Source organism: Pan paniscus, chromosome 2, assembly GCF_029289425.2.
Source record: "Pan paniscus chromosome 2, NHGRI_mPanPan1-v2.0_pri, whole genome shotgun sequence".
Classification (NCBI taxonomy): domain Eukaryota; kingdom Metazoa; phylum Chordata; class Mammalia; order Primates; family Hominidae; genus Pan; species Pan paniscus.
The window spans coordinates 165146607-165165110 of record NC_085926.1 but is presented as its reverse complement, the minus strand read 5'-3'; the positions used below and the strand labels follow the sequence as shown (position 1 = coordinate 165165110).

General features: G+C 39.4%; 1 protein-coding gene across 15 annotated transcripts in view; it reads left to right on the top strand.

Annotated features, from left to right (window-relative positions):
* ZBBX (zinc finger B-box domain containing) overlaps window positions 1-18504 on the top strand; it is a 140327-nt gene that overhangs the window by 109256 nt on the left and 12567 nt on the right. Inside the window, exon 18 of one of the 15 annotated variants that reach the window (XM_055110651.2) lies at window positions 17724-17809. The exons of the other annotated variants lie outside the window; for them this stretch is intronic. Within the exon in view, the coding sequence (XP_054966626.1) occupies window positions 17724-17788 (65 nt within the window). The 3' untranslated portion in view covers window positions 17789-17809. The remainder of the gene's footprint in view (window positions 1-17723; window positions 17810-18504) is intronic. 15 annotated transcript variants of the gene reach the window in all.

The following is an 18504-nucleotide window of genomic DNA, read 5'->3' as shown; positions in this document are numbered from 1 at the left end:
CATTGATGATTATATGGAATTTTACTGAGAATAGTGTAAGGGTTAGGGACAACAGAGTGAATAGTTGGTACTATTTGGTTGATAGCTCTAAGATTTTGTACTAACCGGTATGACCCATCTGATTTCTTGACGGGCAGTATTGGGGTGTTATAAAGAGACATACAAGGCTCAAGAAGCCCATCTTTCATGACACTTTCAATTATGGGCTTTAACCCTATCTGTCCTTCTAAAGGGATAGAGAATTACTTCCTCCTCACCACTTCCTCCGGGGTTTTTAGCTTGATGTGGATTGTGGGAATCTGAAGTTTTCCTTGGTTTCCTTCACATCGAGTGAATACATTTCTCATCTGTGGTGGTGAGTAAATTTAATGAGGCAAGGAATCCTTTTGGACTAACTTATAAGACTATGCCTAACTTCAACATTAATTCTCTTCCTAATAAGTTAGTTCCTGCCTCAGGGATCAATAAAAATTGGATATGAGTCAATCAATCTTAGAATTTAACTTCTGTACTTTCTAAGACTTTTGCTTTAAACCCTTCCACTTTTATCCCAGAGACTCAAAGGTCTTCTGAAGAGCAGGCAATGTCAGATAGAGGGAAACAGAGGAGCGAGCGGCCCCTGAATCGACTAGAAAGGTGATAAGCTCATGATTGGGTCCCACTTCTAAATGTATCAAGGGCTTCTGGTGGGACTTGAAGTAAAAGAGACAGAGCCCCTGAGCCCCCTACTCCTCCTCAGAGGTAATGAGGGAAAGGGCTTGTCTCTCCCTTTGTAATTTGGGACATTCTCTTTTGAAGTGGCCTGCCTTTCCACATCTGTAACACCTCTCTTGTCCTTCTTCTCTCCCAGCTCCAGGACTTTGCAACGTTGTTCCCCCATACTCTTTAGAGAGTCTGGTAGACGAGGGTCTGGGTCCTCTAGATGGAGGCTGGGGTCTTTTCAACGGGGGTCTGGACCCTGTATAGTTTCCGGCCCCCTGGAAGCTTTGTTTAGAAGTATGTGGATTTGGTTCCACCAAGTTTTGCCCTTTGTTTTTGTTTCTCTTCATCTCTTCTAACATATACTTATTGATCTTCTCTGAGAAGTTCACTCAGAGGTCGGTCTTCCCAATTTTCTAATTTTTGTATCTTCTTTGAAATATCTGGCCAACTCTTAGTGACAAAGTGGAGTTTTAACATTCCTTGTCCAAGGGGGTCTTCTAAGTTTAGGCCTGAATATTGTCTTGTTTGGTCCTTCAATCTGTTTAGAAATTTCATAGCCCCCTCATCTTTTTCCTGTTGTATATCAAGTGCTTTAGAGAGGTTGTGGGTTCAGGGTACTGATTCCCTAGTTCTCTTTATTATCATCTCCCTTAGGTCGTGTATATTTTCCCGGTGAGCTGGGTTATTATTGTCCTACCAGGGGTCTTGGCCAGGAAGCTTTTGATCTGCGGTAGGAACGTCTTGACTGGGAGGGTGTTCACGCTCCCAAATTACCATAGCAGCCCTACTGATCATCCCTCTTTCTTCCCCCGAGAAGAGAATGCCTAAAATGGACATTAACTCAACCCAGGTGTATAACTGAGGTCCCAGGGATTGATCAACTTGATCTGCTAACCCATAAGGGTCATCTAATAATGGCTTAAGTTCCTTCTTTAAATTCCAGACTTGTGAACTAGTTAAGGGAGCACTTACAAAGCCAATAGCACCTCCTCCTTGTGGTACCTCTCTCAAGCGGAAGAGAGTCAGAGCTGACTCCACAGATGTGGAGGGAAATGAGAAATTTTCGATATCTCTTTTACATTGTTCTACTTCATGTTGGAGTTCCTTCAGGGAGGGGCACTTAGGCTGAGAGGGAACAGGTTTGTGGCGTGATGATTCCCAAGAATCAGCATTATAAGGAGGAGGAATAACGTAAGGAGAAGAAGGATCTGGGGCAGGATCCAGGGCAGCAGCAGCTGCCTGAGAGGAAGGATTGGGGGCAATGAGTTGGGGAAGGTGGTCTAGGGGATCCCATGCACTGGAGTCCTTAGCCATGGAAACCAGCTTTTTTGAGTCTTCATTGTCAGATGCTAGATCAGGCTTTTCCCTAGTTGTTTTTAAGGATAGAGGAGAACAGGTCCCTGTCTCTAACAAAGTCCAGTTTCTCTTGAGAACACTGAACTTTTATCATTTACATGTTGAATTAGGAGTTGATACATTACATCCTCATTTGACCCAAAGTGGCCAGAAGATTGAGGGCTTGAGGAGTGAACTCTGGGTCCAAACAAAACAGCAATATTTTATCATTTGTTGCTTTTTCTTATGTTTAGTTCTCTCAATACCTTTCCAATATTTTAACATGAGACCTAGGGGACTATCTGGGGGAATATATTTATTGCTATCTTTATCCTTTTCACTTCTCATAATACTTGGGGTATTTCCCATGTTGGGTCCTAGTTAGGCTCAATTTCTCATAATAGAAATTTCTTGCCTATCCTTCCCTGGAGGCTTATTAACGCTCAATTCCCTTGTATGAGGAATCTCTTGCCTATCCTTCCCTGGCAGCTTATTAAGGCTCAATTCCCTTGTATGACGAATCTCTTGCCTATCCTTTAGCCCCACCTGCTGAAGGTTCCTTGTACCCTTCTTTAGCTTCGTCCACTATGGATGCTTCCCTTGCAGGAATATTTCAAGTCCCTCTTAGCATGGATGGTGGGCCAGTATAAACCCCTGACGGGACCCCCAAAGGGCCACCCTAAGCCATATGAGGTGACCGTGGAACCGCAGATTGGACTTACTCACTCCGCACAGCAGTAGTAATTGTTACCATTCACACACTTTCAACTTCCAAGGAAATACTTTGTCGCCCCTGTGACTTTTCTTACCTTGGTTTGTGCACAGAGTTTACCTGGTCGCTGCAGTATGTGAGCCCCGTTTTCCCAAGCTGCCGGCTTGTTCCTTTCCCGGGTTGCTGAGAGGCCGGGTTTATTCATCACACTGGGTGGGTCTCGATTCCTCAACCTGAAGCCACTGCAATGAGGTGGCGGGGCGCGCCTTCTCACGGGAAAGGACCGGAAATCCCTCCCCAGAGAAGCATGGGCTCCCCATGCGAGCCACCAAATTGTTATAAATGAATTTCCGATGCCTCAAAAGAAACAGCACTCGAATATAAATTTAGTTTCCTCATCAAGGCAATTTACTTTTGCAAAAGGGTGCCACTCACGTCAATCAAGATTGCAAGTGCACACTGAACAAAGGGGACCGGGAGTTTTTTATACCCTTAACGTGATCCCTATTTCTGTGTTCTTCCCCCATGGGCTGGGGTTGGACCGCAAAATCTGAGCTGATCCAATTGGCTACTTGTAAATATTTTTCTAAATATGGAAGGGAGGGGGATGTGAGGTACAGTGGTGGAGCTTGTGAGACGTGCAGTTTCAAGGGAAAAATGGGTACAGGTAACCAAGGGAACAGATGTGAGTTATTGATTAGAACTGACGGGAAGGGGGTAAGCTGTTTATAGTAACTATTGGCAAGGAGAAACAAGAAAGTTAAGTTGGAGAACAAAGGGTAAGGAAGTTAACAGGCTAAACCTTTTGAAGAGAGACTCACAAAGATTCATTGTGTCTTACAAACTGTACGAAATTACCCTTTTGTAGACCAAAAACAGTAGAATATTGGCAACTTTATATGGTTTAATCCATTCTTTTTACAAATATACCTTCAAAAGTTGAGAAAAAGGGGAGGAGAAACATGGCAAAACAGAAGCCTACATCATTCATTTCCCCATCCTCCCCGACACTGGAACACCAAATTTTAACAACTGTCTACACATAGGAAAGCACCGTGGCAGGAACCAAAACTCAGGTGAGTAATCACAGGACCTGGTTTTAACTTCATGTTGTGGAAAGAGGTATTGAAAAGGGCAAGAGAGACATACTGAATTACCAATGCCACCCTTCCCCCACCTCCTGGCAGCAACCCTGGAGTGTGGAGAGAGAATCTGTGCTCTCTGGGGAGGGAGAGCACATCAACTAGAGGACTTCACATTCAACTCAGTGCTACCTGGTCACAGCAGAGAATAAAGCTGTGCTGGGCTCAGCCAATGCCCATGCATGGAGGAAGCATTTGGACCAGCCACATTCCAGAGGGGAATCATCCATTCCAGGGGTCAGAACTTGACTTCCTTGGGAGGCCATGCCACATTGAGCTGAAGTGCCTGGGGGTCATAGGTAAACTTGAAAGGCAATCTAGGACACAAGGACTACAATTTGTAGGCAGCAGCTAGTGCTAGGCTGGGCTTAGAGTCAGTGAACAAGCATGGCACATGACCTAGAGAGACACCACCTGGCACAGCTAAGGGAGAGCTTGCACCATCCCTCCCCCAACCCCAGGCTATGCAGCTCATAGCAACAAAAGTGACTCTTTCCTTCTGCATAATGAAAGACAGTGAAGAGTAAGGAGGGCTTTGTGTTGCTTCTTGGCTACCAGCTCAGCCACAGTAGGAGAGGGCACTGAACAGAGTTGTGAGCCCCCCATTTCAGGTCCTAGCTCCTAGATGATATTTCTTGACACAGCCTGAGCCAAAAGTGAATCTGCTGCCTTGAAGGGACGAGAACCCAGTCCTGGAAGGATTCATCACCTGCTAACTGAAGAGCCCTCAGACCCTGAATAATCTCCAGTGATACCAAGGGAGTACACCACAGGCCTTGGGCTCTAAGATGTGCTGGCTTCAGGGGAGATCCAGCACATTCTCAGCTGTGGCAACTACAGTGAAAATAATGAAAAATTGCATTTTGCAAAGCAGAGGGAAAAGTAAAGGGGACTTTGTCTTGTACACTGGCTACCAGCTTGGCCACAGTGGAATAGAGTAACAAGCAGGTTCGTGGGGACCTCAAGTCCAGACCTAGATTCTTGAACAGTATTTCTAGACTTGGCCTGGCATGGGCCAGATGGGAGCCCAGTATCCTGAAGGGTGAGTCCCAGGCCTGACAGCATTCATCATAAGCCGATGGAAGAACCCTTGGGCTTTAAGCAAACATTCGTGGTGGCCGAGTAGAAATCCCCATGGACTAGGGGTGGTCAAGGCCACAGAGACCTCTGCCTATAGAAAGGGAAGAGAAGAGTGGGAAGGACTTTGTCTTGTGGTCTGAGTGCCAACTTAGCTGCAGTAGAATAGAACCTCAGGTAAACTGCTGAGATTGTTGACTGTGAAAGTATAAAGCTCACTGGTATAAACACAGAAAAAAGCACAGAATAGTATAACACTGTAATGGTGGTGTGTAAACTTTTCCTGACTTAAGTAGAAAGACTAAATGATGAATCAACCAAAAATAGTAACTATAACAACTTTTCAAGACACAGACAGTACAGTAAGACATAAAGAGAAACAACAAAAAGTTAAAAAGCAGGTTCATAGTTTAAAGTGTAGTTTTTATTAGTTTTCATGTTGTGCATTTCTTTGTTTATGTAATCAGTGTTAAGTTGCCATCAGTTTAAAAAGATGGGTTATAACATATTACTTGCAAGTCTCATGGGAACATCAAATTGAAAAACATACAAAAGATATAAAAAAATAAAAAGCATAAATTAAAGCATACCAGCAGAGAAAATCACCTTCACTAAAAGGAAGAGAGGAAGGAAGGAAAGACAGAAGAGAAGACTACAAAACAACCAGAAAACAAATAATGAAATGGCAGGAGTAAGTCCTTATCAATAACAACATTGAATGTAAATGGACTAAACTCTCCAATCAAAAGACAGAATGGCTGAATGGATGGAAAAATAAAGCCCAATGATGTGTTGCCTATGAGACACTTACTTTACCTGAAAGATACACATGAACTGAAAATAAAGGAATGGAAAAAAGATATTCTATGACAATGGAAACCGAAAAAGAGCAGGAGTAGCTATACTTTATCAGACACAATAGATTTCAAAACAAAAACTGTAAGAAGAAGGTCATTATATAATGATAAAGGGGTCAATTCAGCAAGAGGGTATAATGGTGATAAATATATACTTACCAACACTGGAGGACCCAGATATATAACGCAAATATTATTAGAACTAAAGGGAGAGATAGACCTCAATACAATAATAGCTGGAGACTTCAACACTCCACTTTCTGCATTGGGCAGATCTTGAAGACAGAAAATCAATGAAGAAACACCAGACTTAATCGGCACTATAGAACAAATGGACCTAATAGATATTTACAGAACATTTCATCCAACAGCTGCAGAATACATATTCTTCTCCTTTGCACATGGATTATTCTCAAAGATAGACAATGTGTTAGGTAACAAAACAAGTCATAAAATATCCAAAAATTGGAAATAATATCAAGAATATTCTCTGACCACAGTGAAATAAAACTATAAATCAGTAACAAGAGAAATTTTGGAAAACACATGTAAATTAAACAGTATGCTCCCAAATGACCAGTGTATCAATGTATAAATTAAGAAGGAAATGGAAAAATTTCTTGAAACAAATGATAATGTAAATACCATATACCAAAACCTATAGGATACAATGAAAGCAGTAGGAGAGAAATTGTAGCAATATGTGCCTACATGAAATAAAACAAAAACAAAAACAAAAACAAAATAACTTCAAATAAATACAACCTGTATCTTAAAGAACCAGAGGCCAGGCACCATAGCTCATGCCTGTAATCCCAGCACTTTGGGAGGCTGAGGCGGGTGAAACCCTGTCTCTACTAAAAGTACAAAAATTAGTTGGGTGCAGTGGTGCGTGCCTGTAATCCCAGGTACTTGGGAGGCTGAGGCAGGAGAATTGCTTGAGCCAGGAGGTGAAGGTTGCAGTGAGCTGAGATTACATCACTGCACTCAAGCCTGGGCAACAGAACGAGACTCCATCTCAAAAAAAAAAAAAAAAAAAAAAAAAAAAACTAGAAAAGCAAGCACAAACCAAATCTCAAATTAGTGGAAGAAAAGAAATACTAATGATCAGAACAGAAATAAATGAATTGGAATGGAAGAAAACAACACAAAAGATCAATGAAACAAAAAGTTGGTTTCTTGAAAAGATAAAGAAAATTGACAAACCTTTAACCAGATTAAGGAAAAATGAGAGAAGAGCCAAATAGATAAAATCAGTGATGAAAAAGAAGACATTACAACTGATACTTCAGAAATTCAGAGGATCATTAGTGGCTACTATGGCAATTATATGCCAATAAATTGGAAAATCTAGAAGAAATGGATAAATGCCTAGGCATATACAACCTGCCAAGATTGAACCACGAAGAAGTCCAAAACCTGAACATACCAATAACAATGAGATTGAAGCCATAATAAAAATGTCACCTAGGGAGAGGTTGCAGTGAGCTGAAACTGTGTCTTTCCACTTCAGCCTGGGCAACAAGAGTGAAACTCCATCTCAAAACAAACAAACAAACCAAAAATGTCTCCCAATGTAAAGAAGCCCAGAACCTGATGGTTTCACTGATGAATTCTACTAAACATTTAAAGAAGAACTTATACCAATCCTATTCAAAGTGTTCCAACAAAAACGGTTAGAGAATGCGGGAGATTATGGCAGACTGGAGGCAGGACTAGATTGCAGCTCCAGAAACAGCAACAGGCAGTGGCTGGCTCACATTGTGAATTTTAGTTCCAGATGGACTGCAAGAGCAAACCAGAAATCCTGAGAGGACCCACAGACCCTCTGAAGAAAACAGACTGCTCCTGCAGGACCTGGGAGATGCCCCCCCCCCAAAAAAAAACTGAGTGCCCCAACTGTGGAAGTGGGAAAGAGAGACCCCCTCTTCCAAACATACATCCCCACTGGAGAAGCTGAAAGCTGAAGTTCTGTTTGCGCGAGAAGTTTCCGACTTTACCTGGAGCTGAGTTAATTTGGAGAGCCGAGCAAAATACAGGGGTGGAGGAAGAAGCAGAAAGGCTCTGGGAGCTTGTTGGGTCACCTACCAGACCATTCCTGCCTGTACCACAGGGATCCATAAGAGCAAGGGGTAAAACTACACAGGGATAAGCAAATCTCTAGCTGAACTTTGTAACCATTTGATTGGGGTGAGAAGCCTTCTGTCCAGAACTTGAGGGAGGGTGCAAATCCGGTGTGCAGACTCCACAGGTAGGGGAAGAACCAAGCCCCCGCCCCCATTTTTTTTTCTTTTTCTTTTTTTTTTTTTTTTTTTGCAGTTGGGAGGCGGGTAGCCTGGGACAAGTTTTCAAGCCCATATAGCTCCACACCTGGAAATAATCTGGGTGTGAGGGCTGTTGGGTGGTGGGCCATGGTGGGAGTGAGACAGGCCCTTCAGTTTGTGTGGGAGCTGGATGAGGTTTGTGACTGCTGGCTTTCTCCCACTTCCCTGACAACCTGCATGACTCAGCAGAGGCAGCCATAATCCTTCTAGGTACACAACTCCAGTGAACTGAGACCCTCACTCCCATTCCCCACAGCAGCTTGCAGCAAGACCTGCCCAAGGACAGTCTGAGCTCAGACACGCCTAGCCCCACCCCCACCTGATGGTCCTTTCCTACCCACCCTAGTAGTGGAAGACAAATGGCATATAATCTTGGGTGTTCTAGGGCCCCGACCACCGCCATTCCTCCCCCATACTACCACACCTGATGATCTCTGGAAAGCACCACCTCCTGGCAGGAGGCCAACCAGTACAAAAATAGAGCATTAAACCACCAAAGCTAAGAACCTCACAGAGTCCATTGCACCCCTCCACCACCTCCACTGGAACAGGTGCTGGTATCCATGGCTGAGAGACCCATAGATGGTTCACATCACAGGATGCTGGGCAGACAACACCCAGTACCAGTCCAGAGCCAGGTAGACTCGCTGGGTGGCTAGACCCGGAAGAGAGACAACAATCACTGCATTTCAGCTCAGAGGAATCCACATCCATAGGAATAGGGGGAGAGTACTACATCAAGGGAACACCCTGTGGGACAAAAGAGTCTGAACAACAGGCTTTAGCCCTAGACCTTCCCTCTGACAGAGCCTACCCAAATGAGAAGGAACCAGAAAACCTTCCCTGGTAATATGAGAAAACAAGGCTCTTCAACACCCCCCAGAAAACACACATGCTCACCAGCAATTGATCCAAGCCAAGAAATCCCTGATTTACCTGAAAAAGAATTCAGGGGATCAGTTATTAAGCTAATCAGGGAGGAACCAGAGAAATGCGAAGCCTAATGCAAGGAAATTCAAAATATGATACAAGAAGTGAAGGGAGAAATATTCAAGGACATAGATAGCTTAAAGACAAAACAATAAAAAACTCAGAAAACTTTGGACACACTTTTAGAAATGCAAAATCCTCTGGAAAATCTCAGCAATAGAGTTGAACAAGTAGAAGAAATTTGAAGCTCAAAGACAAGGTCTTTAAATTAACCCAATCCAACAAAGACAAAGCAAAAAGAATAAGAAAATATGAACAAAGCCTCCAAGAAGTCTGAGATTATGTTAAACAACTAAACCTAAGAATAATTGGTGTTCCTGAGGAAGAAGAGAATTCTAAGAGCTTGAAAAATGTGTTTGGGAAATAATCGAGGAAAACTTCCTGGCCTTCCTAGAGACCTAGACATCCAAATACAAGAAGCAGAAAGAACACCTGGGAAATTCACTGCAAAAAGATCTTCACCTAGGTACATTGTCATGAGGTTATCCAAAGTTGAGACAAAGGGAAGAATCTTAAGAGCTATAAGACAGAAGCACCAGGTAACCTATAAAGGAACACCTATCAGATTAACAGCAGATTTCTCAGCAGAAACCCTATAAGCTAGAAGGGATTGGGGCCCTATCTTCAGCCTTCTCAAACAAAACAATTACCAGACAAGAATTTTGTATCCAGTGAAACTAAGCATCATATATGAAGGAAAGATACAGTCTTTTTCAGACAAACAAATGCTGAGAGAATTCACCATTACCAAGCCACCACTATAAGAACTGCTAAAAAGAGCTCTAAATCTTGAAACAAATCCTAGAAACACATCAAAACAGAACCTGTTTAAAGCTTAATTCACACAGGACTTATAAAACAAAAATACAAGTTAAAAAGCAAAATAGGCCATAAAATGAGCCTCAATAAATTTTTTAAAAATTGAAATTATATCAAGCACTCTCTGACCACAGTGGAATAAAACTGGAAATCAACTCCAAAAGCAATCTTCAAAACCATACAAATACATGGAAATTAAATAACTGCTCCTGAGTGAGCACTTGGTTAAAAATGAAATCAAGGTAGAAATTTAAAAATTCTTCAAACTGAATGACAATAATGACACAACGTATCAAAACCTCTGGGGTAAGGCAAAGGTGGTGCTAAGAGGAAAGTTCATAGCCCTGAACGCCTATATCAAAAAGACTGAAAGAGCACAAACTGACATTCTAAGGTCACACCTCAAGGAACTAAGGAAACAGGAGAAAACCAAACCCAAACCCAGCAGAAGAAAGGAAATAACCAAGATCAGAGCAGAACTAAATGAAATTGATACAAATGAACAAAATACAAAAGGTAAATGAAACAAACAGCTGGTTCTTCGAAAAGATAAATAAAATTGATAGACCATTAACAACATTAACCAAGAAAAGAAGAGAGAAAATCCAAATAACCTCACTAAGAAATGAAACAGGAGATATTACAACTGACACCACTGAAATACAAAAGATCATTCAAGGCTACTAAGAACAGCTTTACCCGCGTAAACTAGAAAACCTAGAATACATGGATAAATTCCTGGAAAAATATAACCCTCTTAGCTTAAATCAGGAAGAATTAGATACCCTGAACAGATCAATAACAAGCAGTGAGATTGAAATGGTAATTAAAAAATTATCCAAAAAAAGGGTCCATGACCAGACGGATTCACAGCAGAATTCTACCAGACATTTGAAGAATTGGTACCAATCCTTTTGCCACTCTTCCACAAGATAGAGAAAGAAGCAACCCTCTCTAGTTCATTCTATGAAGCCAGCATCACCCTAATACCAAAACCAGGAAAGGACATAACCAAAAAAGAAAACTACAGACTGATATCCTTGATGAACATAGATGCTAAAATCCTTAACAAAATACTAGCTAATCAAATCCAACAATATATCAGAAAGATAATCCACCTTGATCAAATAGATTTTATACCAGGGATGGAGGAATGGTTTGCCATAATCAAGTCAATAAATGTGATGCACCACATACACAGAATTAAAACAAAAATCACATGATCATTTCAATAGATGCAGAAAAAGCATTCAACAAAATCCAGCATCCCTTTATGATTAAAACTCTCGGCAAAATCAGCAAACAAGGGACATACCTTAATGTAATAAAAGCCATCTGGGGAAAAGTTGAAAGCATTTCCTCTGAGAAGTGGAACAAGACAAGGATGTCTACTCTTACCACTCTTCTTCAACATAGTACTGAAGTCCTAGACAGAGTAATAAGACAACAGAAAGAAACAAAGGGCATCCAAATCAGTAAAGACGAAGGCAAACTATCACTGTCACCCTTTTCAACAAATGGTGCTGGGATAATTGGCTAGCCACATGTTGGAGAATAAAACTGGATCCTCATTTCTCACCTTATACAAAAATCAAATCAAAATGGATTAAGAACTTAAATCTAGGATGGGAAACTATAAAAACCCTAGAAGATTGATACCCAGTAGTGGGATTTCTGGATCAAATGGTAGTTCTACTTTTGGTTCTTAAAGGAATCTTCACACTGTTTTCCATAGTGGCTGTACTAGTTTACATTCCCACCAGCAGTGTAGAAGTGTTCCCTGTTCAACGCATCCATGCCAACATCTACTGTTTTATGATTATAGCCATAATCAAAACCCACTGGGGATATTGGAAAAACCCTTCTAGACATTGGCTTAGGCAAGCATTTCATGACCAAGAACCCAAAAGCAAATGCAATAAAAACAAAGATAAATAGCTGAGACCTAATTAAACTAAAGAGTTTTTGCACAGCAGAAGGAACAGTCAGAAGAGCAAACAGGTATCCCACAGAGTGGGAGAAAATCTTCACAATCTATACATGTGACAAAGGACTAATATCCAGAATCTACAATGAACTCAAACAAATCAGTAAAAAAAAAAAAAATCCCTTCAAAAAGTGTGCTAAGGACATGAATAGACAATGCTCAAAAGAAGATACACAAATGGCCAACAAACATATGAAAAAATGCTCAATATCACTAATGATCAGGTAAATGCAAATCAAAACCACAATGTGATACCACCTCCTGAAAGAATGGCCATAATCAATGTGATACATCATATCAACAGAATAAAGGACAATAACCATATGATCATTTCAATTGATGCTGAAAAACCATTTGATAAAGTTAACATCCCTACATGATGAAAACCTTTAAAAAACTGGGTATAGAAGGTCTTAACATAATAAAAGCCATCTGTGACAGACCCACAGCTAGTATTAAATTGAATAGGGAGAACCTAAAAGCTTGCCCTCTTAAACCTGGAACATGACAAGGATGCCCACTTCCACCACTGTTAATCAACATAGTACTGTATGTTTTAGAGCAATTCAAAAAGATAAAGAAGTAAAGGGCATCCAAATCGGAAAGGAAGAAATTAAATAATCCTTGTTTGTGGATAAATGATGTTAAATTTAGAAAAACCTGAAGACCACCAAAATACTATTAGAACTGATAAACATATTCAGTAAGTTGCAGGATACAAAATCAACATACAAAAATCACTAGCATTACTATATGCCAACAGTGAACAATCTGAAAAAGAAATAAAAAACTAATTCCATTTGTAATAGCCACAAATAAAATTTTTATACAAAAGACAGGCAATAAAGCCTGCTGGCAAGCATGTGGAGAAAAGGGAACCCTTGTACACTGTTGGTGGGAATATAAGTTAGTTCAAACACTATGGAGAACAGTTTGGAGGTTCCTTAAAAAATTAAAAATAGAGCTACAATACAACCCATTAATCCCACTGCTGGGTGTATACCCAAAAGAAAGGAAATCAGTATATTGAAGAGATATCTGCATTCTTATGTTTGTTGCAGTACTGTTTACAATAGCTAAGATTCAGAAGCAACCTAAGGGTCCATCAACAGATGAATGGAAAATAAAATGTGATACATATACACAATGGAGTACCATTCAGCCATAAAAGAGAATGAGATCCAGTCATTTGCAGCAACTTGGATGGAGCTGGAGATCATTACATTAAGTTAAATATGCTAGGCACAGAAAGACAATTATAGCACGTTCTTGCTTATTTGTGGGATCTAAAAATCAAAACACTTGAACTCATTGAGATAGAAAATAGAAGGATAATTACCAGAGGCTTGAAAGGGTAGTGGGGTGGGGTGGGGTGGGGTGGGGTGGAGGTGGGATGGTTAATGGGTCCAAAAAATAGTTAGAAATAATAAATAAGACCTGCTATTTGATAGCACAACAGGGTTACTATAGTCAATAATAACTTTAATTGTACATTTTAAAATAACTTAAAGAATGTTATTGGATTATTTGTAACTCAAATAATAAGTGTTTGAAGGGATGGATACTCCATTCTCCATGATGTGCTTATTTCACATTGCATGTCTATATCAAAACATTTCATGTACCCCATAAATATATACACCTACTGTGTGCCCACAAAAATTTAAAAAGTAAAAAAAGAAACCTATATATCCAAGAGATATCTGCCCTCTTATGTTTGTTACAGCACTGTTCACAATGGCCAAGATTTGGATGTAACCTAAGTATTCATTAACAGATGAATGGATAAAGAAAATGTGGTACATATACATAATGAAGTACTATTCAATCATAAAAGAGGATAAGATTCTGTCATTTGCAACAACATGGATGGCACTGGAGATTGTTTTGTCAAGTGAAATAAGCCAGGCACAGCAAGACGAACTTTGCATGTTATCACTTATTTGTGGGATCTAAACATCAAAACAATTAAACTCATGGAGATAGAAAATAGAAGAATGGTTACCAGAGGCTAGGAAGTATAGTGGGGAGTGTGGGTGGAGTGGTGGGAATGGTTAATGGGTACTGAAAATAGAAAGAATGAATAAGACTTAGTGTCAGATAGAACAACCCAGAGACTATAGTCAATTATAATTTAATTGTACATTTAAAAATAACTAGAGAATATAATTGGATTGTTTGAAACACAAAAGCGTAATGCCTGGGGAGATGTGTTCCAAATTTTTCATGATTTAGTTATCACACATTGCATGCCTGTACCAAAATATCTCATGTACCCCATAAATATATATACCTACTTTGTACTCACAAAAATTAAAAATAAATTTAAAAATTGAGAGAAAAGGTAAAAATAAAGAGTAATGGAGGCCATTTCTAACTATATGCTTTAGTTTCAGATAGTAATAATTCCCTATAATAAAAGATGAGGGCTCATTTGTTTATTTTTTAAAACCACATGCTAATCTAGATCATACTGAATATATCCCTTGTTGTAGTTACAGTTTCTTGTTTTGTAAAGTTTTCCTTTTATTTTTTTCTTAGTGAAAATCAATATGGATTAAATGTTTAGTACCAGCATTTTCTTCTGTGACTTCCCAATCCTGAGCCTTTTATCTTGATTTCATCTCTTGATGGTTTTATTATAGCATTCATGATAATGTCTGTTTTTTGTCTTATTGCCGAATGGCACATTAGATGTATTTAGTAGGTTACAGTTTCCTTTCCTCTGCATGTAGTAGACATTTTCCTGTTGTCGTCTGACCCTGAATATGGTGCTAGTTAGCCCTTTATCACAGTTTTTTTCATTAAACTTTTGTTTGGTTCAGTTTAATTATCAAATAATTTTTCCCTGCAGGTAGAATTTATAGAAGTTTTATTACCTGAGTTTTCTTTATATTTGAGAATACCTGCTACATTTCTATTTAGATGGCAAATTGGCCGAGGATAATATCATTTGGTCACCTTTGTCTTCAACCTTGTATATAATGATTTGCCATTTTCTGGCTCCGAATGCTGTGAAGTAATCTGAAGCCTCCTAGATTCTCTGTCTCTCTCTCTCTCTCTCTTTCTCTCTCTCTCTCTCTTTCTCTCTCTCTCTCACACACACACACACACACACGTGACAGGCTTCTTTCCTGACTGAATGCTTGGAGAAATTTTTCTTAATCCTTGAAAGTCAGTAACTGGTCCAGGATTTTGTTTTAGTGTCAATAATTCAGCATTTTTTTTAAACACAGGGTTCTCTCTCTGTCTGTAGAGTACATTACCCGTTATTTTCAAAGAAATTTTCTGTTTTTATATCTTTGAATTGCTTTTCTGTTCCATTAGGCTTTCTCCTGCTGAGAAACCTATTTTCTTTATGTTGGCGTCTCTTTAAAAAAGTATTACTTATATTTCTTCAATTGTTTTAGCTAGTTTTTAATTTCCCTTTGTATTTGCTATCATTATCTCAAGCTTGTCTATATGTCAGGATTTTAATTTTTACCTAGTTATAGTGCACTCTTTATCACTTGACTTTTTAAAAAGTCATTCTCTAAAGATGTTGTAACTTTTTCTTTGACATTTTTTGGTAGTCTTCTATTTTGATATAAGTTAAAACAGAAAATTTGCAAAATACAAGTATAGTACAAAGAACTCTTCCCCCAAATACACTGTACCCGGTTCACTAGCTATGTTTTGTCCTATTTGCATACACACACGTGTGCACGCACATGCACATACACACCCTCCTTTTGTACCTCCTTTTGTTCTGAACAGTGAGAGGAAGTTAAAAACATTGTAACACTTTACAAAAAAATATGTCAGTGTGTGTGTCCCAGAAAAACTGCTTTCTCTTATATAACCATAGCACAATGATCAAAATCAGGAAGCTCACATTACAAGATACAATGTGATTTTCTAATCCACATGGCATATTTAATTTTTTAAAACTACCCCATTGATGTTTGTTACAGCTTGTTTTTTTCTGGTATAGGATCCAATCCAGGAGCAGGTGACCATTTAATTAGTTTTCCTTTGATGCCTGTCATGTTGTTGCTCCATCTTTGAGGTTAATTTTGCTCTTTTCAAAAAGTTTGCTTTCATTACTTCTTTTGTAGCCAAAGGACTTGTGGAAAATCTTATGGTCCTGATCTATGTTTTCTACCAAATTTTATGTTTTTTATTTTTTTCACCCGTTACATGCTAAAGATACTAGTTTGTTTATATATCTAGTTGTGTCATTTCTTTGGATTTCACTTGCCTATGCTTATTGTGAGTGGCTTTGTTCCTATCTTCCATCTTTTCTGATATAGTGAAACTAAATTCTTCCTGAAATTCTCTTCACTCTTACTGAGCTCTCTCAGTCTTTTCTGGGGAGCTACTGTTTGCGGGTTCTGTATTGTACTCTTCTGTATCCTGCTAGCTCCAAGGCATGGGGAGGAGGATAGGACTGGGGAGCTCAGCTTTCTCTGTTGAAAGATCTGGGCTTTCTTGTCTTTTTCTGGATTTTATTAAATGCCAAATTTCTATCGACCTGGTTTCCTGTGTGCTGTCTCTGTGGGGAAACCTTCAGATTTGCAATTTTCTTGTCTCTGCTAAGATTTTTCAGATAGATGATTAGCTAGCTTTAATAAGGATTTCAGATGTCTCCTCCTTACTTCTTTTCACCTACTTTTCTCCCTATTGACATGGTATTGGTGAGACTAGCCTGTTCTTTTTATGACTGTCTCTTTCCTATCCTTCATTTGGTGTCTGTGTGTTGGGCACACACTGTGTATTGGAATAACACCCAGCCACACCTCAATAAATTTTATTTGGTTGACTCTTCTCAAAGTTATTATGTCAATTGTATCCCTTTGTTTAGCTCCTTTTATGATTTTATTTTTATTATTCTGCTTTTTCTATTTATTTAATAGGGGTTAGAGGAAAAAGTCAATAATCCATATTTACCCATCATTCATTTACCTTGCTTGAATTATTAAAAATCAAACATAAATCTTCCTAGAGATAATTATTACATTACAGGCCAATTCTGAAATAAAGTATGTGAAGTCTGAACTGGATCTAAAAGGACAACCATACAGTTTTTAATTTTAAAAAGAGCTTTGTAATTTTAAAAATTGATACATTTTATTATTTACAAATGGAATGCAATAGTGTACAAACGCTAGTCTTTTTTTCAGCCATTCCAGCTTTTCCATTTTTAAAAATTATCTTTGTTCCTATGTGCTTCAGTTTTTTCCTATGTCACTTATTTTCTCATACACTAACATCAGTATTTTCACTAGAACACATAACTTTTTATATACAAAAGCAAGCACACACTTGGTAGCCTGTGAACTGCCAGGGCTTTGCTGATGTCCAACAGCAGAAGGCAACCACTTTCACACTTAACCCAGACATGGATTTTTTTTTTTTTTTCTGTTGGGAAGATTGGCTTTGTATGAGTGCACTGTTCGTGAATACGGTCACTCTGAGAAAGGAAGAAGATGACATATCAGGCTAATCAACCCAACAGTCAGTGAGGTGACAAGTGCTACAGTGACATAAGGCTTCATTGTAGAAAAGTCACTGACTCTGCACAAGGCCTTTTTACCCTGTTTTGCGTCAATGAGCAGAACAATTCCATTCACCTTTCACTACTCATGGTGCAGTCTGGAAAAACTTCATGAGGTTTGCTCTCAGACATACACCTCCACACCACTGGATGCTTATACAAATGTAAATATGTTCAAATCTCTGTGAAAGCTGCATTATTGTGTACAGCAACCTCTCTGACTTGTTTTCTGCTATTTCTAGGATGCATCCACTTCTTCTTTCTAAGTTCTATGAAAAACAACCATGTTAAGGAGCTGGGAGAATAAGACAGAAAATAACTACATTAGGTAAACAGTTTCTCCTTTGATTCAAATTGCTGTGGCTGATATCAGACTGCCATTCTAGAAGTACCTGAGAAGGGCAGAGGTGTTTAAGGAAACAGTTTCTCCTTGGATTCTGATTGCTGTGGCTGATATCAGAGTGCCATTCTAGAAGTACCTAGCATGGACAGAGGTGTGCGTGTGTGTGTGTGTGTGTTGCAGGCACAACATCATGATGAATCGAGAGACAAGAGACAGAAAGCAGATTGGTTGATAACCAGGTTCCCCTGTCAGGGCGTGTGGTTTGAAACGAAACCACCACTTACTAGCTTCATAATATTGGGCAAATTACTTCCTTAATCTGTCATTGCATCAGATTCCATATTGAAAGATGAGCATAATAATAGAACCTATCTAATAAAATTATTTGATCATTAATTAAAATTATATATATGAGATATTATATTTATGAAAACTTATCTCTCTCTCCACACACACAAGTAACAGTGCCTAGCACATAGTAAGGCCTCAAAAAACTGTTAAGTTATATAAGAAACCAATAGGTAGTGCTTTTGATACCGGAAAGGATCCCCCGTCCCCCTCATAGGGCATGCGATGGGGGTGTGGCTCACTTCTTCAGTACCCCACTGCTCAAACCTCTAGGGAGCATACAGACAGGCCGACTGTGGGGCTCCGACTCCACGAGAGTGTCTAGGGGTGAA